General features: G+C 30.5%; 1 protein-coding gene across 1 annotated transcript; it reads left to right on the top strand.

Annotated features, from left to right (window-relative positions):
• On the top strand, nucleotides 2238–6125 carry LOC109347647 (succinate dehydrogenase subunit 5, mitochondrial-like). Its single transcript, XM_019587595.1, has 4 exons — nucleotides 2238–2471; nucleotides 4302–4612; nucleotides 4719–4904; nucleotides 5829–6125. The coding sequence occupies exons 1-4, from the start codon at nucleotides 2321–2323 to the stop codon at nucleotides 5883–5885; spliced, it is 705 nt and encodes a 234-aa protein (XP_019443140.1). The 5' UTR covers nucleotides 2238–2320; the 3' UTR covers nucleotides 5886–6125.

Raw genomic sequence — 9020 nt, 5'->3', positions numbered from 1 at the left:
ATTTTTAAATTTTAAATTTATCCATATATTTTTATTGTTTTTCTACCAATATTTTTTTTGGCAACTCTTCTTCTTTCCTCTCTTATCTTTACCAACTTTACTGCTTCATTTGGTTGGAGGGAAAAAGTAAGAAGAGAGAAATATGTGGGAGAGAGTGAAAAGAGAGAAATAGATGAGAAATAAAGTGAATTTTAGTAGTACTTGGTTGTATAGAAACATAAGAGCTTGAAGTGATTTTACTTCACATACTCTTACTCAGATAAATTATATCCCAAACTTTTTATCAGTGAAAATATGTTATGTCAATTAAAAAAATTAAGTATTTATTATTTTTTGTTTTTACTTCAAAATAATTGGTCGAAGACATGGTTTATGAAACAGTTTGAGACAACAGATCATGATCACTCTTCCCAGTGGCGGATCTTAACTTAAATCTTAGGAGGGGCAATAATATTTAATTACACGTTAATTAACTGCACATGTGGTAAAAAAATTATTTATTTCCTTTTCAATATTAATCACTATGTTGTATGCAATAAATTCATCTTCTATTTTCCTACCTAATTTTGTTTGGTTGTTTTCATTGTTGAAAATGATATTTATGTTAACCGAACCACAATAGTTAAGATAAGACGAACAATTTGATAAAACAAGACATGACTAACAACATATGTTGAGAGTTTTTCAAACTTGAATGACTTAATAACACCAAGAATAAAATGTTGAAATTGACATCTCAAACTAATCTTCTCTCTTGCTCATTAAAATCCATAGCATATAATTGTTGGACAAAAATACATATATTATTAATATTAAATGAATTTTTATGATATATTATCAATACATACATAATCTCTTTCATTATGTGTAAAGTATTTTCGAACTCAAATGAAGTCATATATTATAAGCAACATCATCATCTACACATGTAAAAGAATTAGATCCATTTATGTATAATTTTTAGAATGACAAACAAGTTAGACTACATTTATTTATCAAGGTAGAAATTAAAGGAATATGTGAGCTTCAATGATTTACTTCATAAAAATGTGTTTGGGTGTAGGTAAGTGATTGTACGTGTTGTTTCAAAAAAATGTATTAATCTATGTGTCGCTTGTTATGATTGATTGAGAAATGTATTTTATAATTTAAAAGTTTAATAATTAAGTATTTTTCAAGTATCACATGGATTGACATATTTTATGGGACAACAAATATGTTCCTGTGTGCAAAAATTCAGGAGGGGCAACAGCCCCCACCTGCCCCTATAATCATCCGCCTCTGACTCTTCCCTTCCATTTTCTCCTCACTTTTTAGAGGACAAAGAAATTTATTGTGCTTTTCCACATCAATTTCATTCTCTCCCCTCAACCAAAGGAGAGAAATATATCATTTATCTTCAACTTCTCTCCTCTCATTCTCTTTCTCTCATATTTCTACTCTTCCAAAGAAGGACTACATCTTTATTATCAATATCATTATAATGATCTAAATTCCAACAAAAACTAAAATTCCAATCATGAGGAAGAAAACTAACAATAATTTAATATATTTATATGAAAATGCAACACTAATACAATAGGATAAAATTGAAGAATATAAAAATAAATTACACTAATATCTTGAGTTTCGTGAAATTATACAAACCACACCTCCATTTTTTACATTTCCAAAAATGCCATAATTTATATATATGCATTATACTAACTACACTTGTATGAGAAATAAGTGTGACATTTTAAACAAAAAATGATGATAAATTTAATTAAGTTAAACAAAATTGATGTATTTTAGAGATAAGTCCAAACAACATTACATTTTCATTATTTCTGTTTTATTACAAAATGCATCAATTATTCTAAGGATATATTGTTTAAATCACTCTTATATTATATTGTAATAAAAAAAATAATGAAAATGTATTGACTCGTATACTATTTGGACTTATTTCAATAATATTCTATATTTTGTTTAACTTAATACACTAATCGAATTTTTTTGTTTAAAATATCATACTTATTTGTAGGGGTAATGAATGTTATATATATATATATAAATTAGAGAAGTTTTGGTAGATTTAAACCATGAAAAAGTTTTTTGTGTAATAATTTCAGTGAAATGGGTATCAATGTAATTTACTTTATAAGTACATGTTTTAGAACTTAAATTAAAATCTAAAAATAAAATAGATAATAAAAAATCCTATATAAATAAAAAAGGCAGAAATAGGGGAAATACAGAGAGATATAAAATAGTCGAAGGTGTTCTTGGTTTGGCCTAGTAGGTTTGTTGGATATTGAATCGCTACAGAGTTTTGAAAATGGTGGCACTTAGATCATTGTTCCGATCACTCAGCACCAGATCCCTTCGTTTCACTGTTCCATCCACCTCTATCATCAACCCTCGAACCTTTTTTACCGTTTCTTCTTCTTCCTCTCAAATTTATGCTTCTCCAAATCGCTTTTCTTCAGGTACTATCTATTCCCCCCTTTTGTAATCCTACAAAAAGTTTTATTTTTATTTATACCCATTTGATTATATTTCTCTTTGGAATACATTTATCGTTAATATTTCTTTTTCTTAATAGTAGATTGGTTTTATTGTTATGGTTGTGATGTGTAACTCCATGACTGAATTTATAATTCCGAGTAGATTTGTATCGGCGTAGTCTGCCTAGATTCAATGTGAAACATAATTTGTTAACTAGTAAAGGCTGCCCGATACAAGAGGCTCCGACCTAATGGGGTCTCGAGAAAGGGTAGATATAAGTAGCCTTGCATTTGCAAGGAAATAGATTGTTTTCAGGATTTGAACCAAGCTACGTGTCACCAGGTGAATAGCCTTACTGTCTCACCTCTATAATTTATAAATAACCGGCAGTAAATTTCATATTAAGGTCGTATGAAAATTTCAGAATATACAAGTTGGTTGGAAAATAGAGGGAGATGTACACCATAAGATTCAAGTGAGGTGGATAAAACGAGTGCTTGTAGTGTTATTATTTGTGATAGAAAAGTACAAATGAAGGCTGAGGGAAAATACAAGTCAAATTGGTTGGAAAATAGTAGGAGATATAAACCATAAAATTCAAGATTCAAGCGAGGGGGATAAAATGAGTGATTATGCTGTTATTATTTGTGATAGAAAAGTACCAATCAAGGCTAAGGGGAAAATGTTATCACTCAACTATAGAACTTTATATGGGAGTGAATGTTGGTCAATAAAAAAACTGAAAAAGAGAATAATATCAAGGTAGTGGGGATGAGAATGTTGTTAGATTAGTTGACACATTAAATAAGATATGGTTATGAATGAATGTATTCGAAAGCAATTTGAGATAGCAACATATTGTAGAAAAGACTGCACAATCTCTCCTTAGGTGGTTTGGAAATATATGGAGAGTTGGAGACGACTTGTAAACATCGTAGTAAGCTAGTAAAAAGAGTATATTAAATGGAGGGTAGTCCATCAATTAGAGGTAGTAAGAGATCAAACAAAACTATACTGGAAAATGTTAATAAGGACATGGCTATAAGTGGTTTGTCTATAAACATGATTTATGATAAGACATTCCGACATCTTGATGCCGTTTGGTAAATGCAGTTGAACACACCTAGCCAGGAAAGTCTTGGTTGTTGTTATTGTTGTTGTATGATAACTCTATCTAAAGCAGCAATGTTTTTTAAGAAGTGACCTGAGCAGGCTCTACAAATTAGAATTATTTGGCGCCCTAAAGTTTCACTACCTTGTAAACAATGGAATATGGAATTGCTCTATTTCATGTTATTGCTCATAAGCGTGTGGCAAACAACTGTGTATTGTGATGTATGATTTTGGTCATGTTTGGGTAAACGGTTTAATTAAATGTTTATAAAATAACATTTTTGAAATAAGATTCTCTTGTAATCACATTGCAATAAGCTAAAAAGAGCTTATAGGAATGCCATAAGCTATTTTCATAAGCTGTTTTTTTTATAATATACATAAGATGTTTTCATAAGCCCAATAAGAACTCTATAATCTCTTCCAAACACCCCTTTGTATTATGTTTACGAAGTTGATTGTGTGCCAGACAACCATTTTCATGGTTTTTGTGGGCAAGACAATAATGAATTTGAACGGTCAGATCACCACAGTATTTTGCACGTATTGATTAGAAAAATAAATTTATATATGTTGTTCATTCTAGACATGCTTCATAATTTGGTGAGGCATTGGACTTCATTGATTTCTCTAGCATTCTGTTCAGTATTATAATTGAAAATGGATATTAACTTAGTTTTGCTTGAAAACATCCATAGAATGCAGGTCTCCTCTCTCAATAGGCTTAGGAAGCATGCGATCTTATAGTCAAGATGTGTCCCACAAACCTGACATTAAAGACCTTCAACTTCTAAATGCTTTCAAGGATTTGATAGCTGAAAGTTGGGATGAGCTTCCAGAATCTGTTGTTTATGACGTTAAGGAAGCTTTATCTAAAAATACCGAGGACAAAGCTGGCAAGGAGGTTGTGACCAATGTGTTCAGGGCAGCTGAAGCTGTTGAGGAGTTTAGTGGGATTATAACTTCCTTAAGAATGGCAATTGATGACAGCGTTGGAATGAGTGGCGAGGTATTTCAATTTTCACACACACATATAATTCCGGTAAAATTACACGATGGCATTTTCTTGTCATTCACCCATCACATCAGTCTGATTATTTAATTTCTTTCCCTAGGATGTAAAGCCTTTACCTGACCATATGAAAAATGCCATCCGTACCATTTTCGATCGCTATGGCACCTATTTGAGTTCCTTTGGGCCTGATGAGACCTATCTGCGGAAGAAGGTGGAGACAGAATTGGGCACAAAGCTGATACACTTAAAAATGAGGTGCAGTGGCCTTGGTGCTGAGTGGGGAAAGGTATCATATATTTTCACTCATCAATATTTTTATCTAGTAATATTCAATTTTCGAATGTTGTTGCCAATTGTATATGGTGGCCAATGGGGACAAGTTTCTAGACCACCATGGCAGATTGGGGATAACACAGCTGCTTCCAGAATGAAATACGATGCTGATCTTTGTTAAATTTAAAGTTCTTAATTCAATTTGTAAAAGGTGAGTAAGATTAATACTTTGTATCATGAAAAGTTACAAACTAAAATATATTTCAACTGATACCAACACACACATGAAAGAAGATAAAGAGAAAAGAGCTCCAAAAATTCAGTATTGTGGGTTAGTTTTCAGAGTTATCTGAGCTGCTTGTCTTATTATTTCCACTCATAAGACATACACTTAAAATCTCAAGCTCATTGGCTGACTGAGAAAAATGAGTTGAAGTATTCAAAAATCTGCCACTTTCACTCTGGCCTTTTGCCATAATTGATGGCTGCCAGTTCCGTGGCTTGTACCATTGTATCACCGATTGAAGATGCTACACTGTTGTGACTTTTGAGTTTATGGCGAGAAACCCCATGATTATCATCCACGATGTCAAATTTTGTGTGCACTCACATGTTGTGACATTATCTATTAAAAAAAGTCAGCCCAGTGCATGAGGCTCCCATTTAGTGGAGGGTCTGGAGAGAGTAAATATACACAGCCTTATCTCGCATCTTTACTGTTGCGACATTATCTGGTTTAGTCCTTGAAAAATGTGTAGTCAAATGTTAGTACATAAAACATTTGCTGGAAATCGTTTTAACCTGTTCACCCGCCTTTTCTGGTTCCTCGTTTAATCATTTTCTCATACAATTCTGGTTGGTACTCAATCCCGTGTAGTTATTAATAATTGCAGACCAGTTTTCATTCTCTTCTCTAATCTGGGGGTACTTGTTGCAGGTTACTGTTCTTGGAACTTCTGGACTTGCAGGTTCATACGTTGAGCAAAGAGCATAGAAAGAAATATTCTAGAAACAGTGAATGTAATTGTTTGTTTGTGTTTTTACATCATGATTTTGATGCCTTTCGACCCACAATAATATTTCTCCTGACTTTTTTTTTGTTATCAAGCCTTTGATGGCATTGAAATAAGAGTGCTTAACTCTGTTAACTGGGATAATCCCCTTATAGTTTTTTCTTAAACTACAATGTTCATTTTCATTTCTTGCATAAGGTAACAACCCTGGTCAAGTTCTTCAGTTCTTATGTTTTGGTATATATTTTCTTGGCCACATTAAAATAACAAGTCAAGAAGCAAAATATTTATATCTGGAGTGTTGCTACTAGTTTGTATTTTACATCTATTATCTGGGAGCAATATATGGACACAAATATGATGTTTTATTGAAATGTGCATGCCCTTCATGAATGTGAATACAATTTTATCAGACAAATGAATGAGTTTTTTTTCTCCATTTGTTTGTTAGTTGTGAGATAAATGATGTTCATGTCTGTATTGATATTGGATGTTCGTGAGGATAAGTACATTTACTTTTCTCTGGTGAGAGCAACTAGACCACATTTTTTAGGTAAATAAAGAATGTAATATGTATAAAGATTTGTCCATTAATACATCATTCACCATTTTTTGTATTACTTTTTTTGAAAAGTCATTGATGATACAACATAAATGGATACATTGATAATTTATAAAACTCATACATTGACAATGCATACATTTTTTCCTTTTAAATAAATAGCATAAATTAATTTAAATGAGTCTAACTTTGTATATATCTTACATGAATGACAAATTTTTATTTTATCTTCTAGGCAAAGATCATCACTAACTATTAAATTAACAAAATTATAAGCATAATTGAAGTATAACCTGTAAACAAGTCTTGATGCAATTAGAATTAGTCCTCTGTCGATTTTTTTTTAAAAGTAAGATAGCTTAAAGGCAAACACTTTTTAGAATATAATCAAGACCCAAACAAAAATTCCTCTAACTTTTACACATACTACATATATTCCAGATAATTTCACATATAGTATGCAATAATATTCAACAGCTATTTAATTTCCAGACGATTTCTGAACAGGAGCTCATTTCGGTGCTTGAATCATAGTTACACCAATTCTGATATGTATTATGTACTACCCTGTTGGCCTATATTCTATATGATTTGTTACTTTTTAAATGATTATTACACATATTTTTATTGTTTGGAATTGATATAGAGTCTCTACTGTATTTTAATACTTATTCAAAAATATAAAATTTCTCATCTGAAGTCAATTTTCCATTGCAAAATCAATGTAACAAAAGCAACCCAAAAAAGACAAAAAAAAATCATCTAAGAGTAACGAAAAAATAACTGAAATTAAAAAACTAAAAAAAGTTCTTAAAGAGGTGTTTAGAAGTGCATAAGATCTTAGAATGAAAAATAGAAAGTAAAATTTTTACAATTTCAAGTTAGTAGGGGATTAAGATAGAAAAAATGTAAAAAGGGCGAAATTGGAGTAAGAGAGAGAAGCTAGAAGGTGAATAATTGATGTCGTGAAAATTGAGAGAAATAAGTGAGAAAATAAGAAGAAAAGGTCATAAATATAATTGTAATTGATGAAGACTTCTTTCTCTCTATCCATGATGTCAAAATAGCTTTAGAGGCAAACAAAGAAACATACAATGAACAACATTATCATTCTATAATATTTTTATTTTATTTTTCAGTTATATAGTTAAATGGAATAACAATTATATAATTATATTGAATTTGATGCCGGAAAGTGAAGTATAAAAATTATACCTGTAAATTATCTAGTAGTATAGATTACATAAATTTCTTTTATATGGAACCCAGTACACAAAATCCTATACATGGTACATGCTAAAGTGCTAAACTATTGAACGCTGTAATTATAGCTTGGATCACTATACTAGAGGAAGAAAATGAAAAAGTTTTCCAATCAAAGGAATCTACTGAATCACCGTGCGTGTAGCTCGAGAGTGAAGTATTTGTCTTCAGCTGAGTTTTGTCTCTCTTATCTTAGAAAAAAGAGAAAGATAAGAAATACATAATACTATTTTCAAATAATGAGAGGAGTGAGGATGTGTCTTTCAAATAAAATAATGCTTCCATGATTAAGACGTTGGAACCCAAATCACTGTACCAAAAATTTTCTTTACCTCTATACCAAGGATTTTATCTAATAATAAATAATATATCTCATTTAATTTTTTATTAATTGTCATGATAACATATTTGAGTATTTGACAAAATATTATTATATTTATATAGAGGTATAGAAATTTTTTGGTGGAAGATTTAATTTCCCGATGTTGACCTTAAATTTGCTTAGAAAATTCCTTTACGCTTGTTGCATGCACCACCCATATGCACGTGTGTAATGGGTCTACACCATCCCACCACCTAACTATTTCTTGTTTTCTTTCTCTTTTCCTCACTTTTTTGTGTCTATGATACTCAATGTGATGAAAATCTCTTATATTCATTGATATCTCCAATAATGTACTAAACTGATTAAAATATATTATTTAATTAAAGAAAAAAATTACAAAAATTAAAAATTAATATTTTATATTATTTTAAGAAATGTTATTGGTTAGGACGTGTAGAAATAGTATTTTTGAGACAAAAGATTCTTATAGTAATTAATGCATGGCTGTGAACTTTGACACTGATAAGACAGAACATAATCACCTTTCACTGCTAAGTCAGATGGTCATGATCTCTCTCACTCCATTTGCAACAAATTAATTATTTCCACACACTTAATTATGTAATTATAATAATTATACACTACTATTATAAGTGACTTTTGGACAATTTTATGTTTTTTACAACTCATTAATCAAAGCTTTAAATATAGCTGTGTATATCAACGATGCATTAGTTTAGTTATGTATCTCAAAATATTGTACTAGATCAAAAATTAAAACTTTAATTTTTTAGAGCAATACATATTAGTAGCAACAACCACATACTCAATAGAAATTAATTTTTATCCCTAGGCTAAGAGATACCATTCTATACGAAAAAAACATTGGTCCATATTATAGTTATCCCAACCATGTTTTCATGTAATCGTAAAAAATGCAATGATTTTAGGAATTTTCAAAACAAC

Source organism: Lupinus angustifolius, chromosome LG05 (assembly GCF_001865875.1).
Source record: "Lupinus angustifolius cultivar Tanjil chromosome LG05, LupAngTanjil_v1.0, whole genome shotgun sequence".
Lineage (NCBI taxonomy): Eukaryota > Viridiplantae > Streptophyta > Magnoliopsida > Fabales > Fabaceae > Lupinus > Lupinus angustifolius.
The sequence above is the reverse complement of the archived record's forward strand: the minus strand, read 5'-3'. Positions and strand labels throughout refer to the sequence as shown.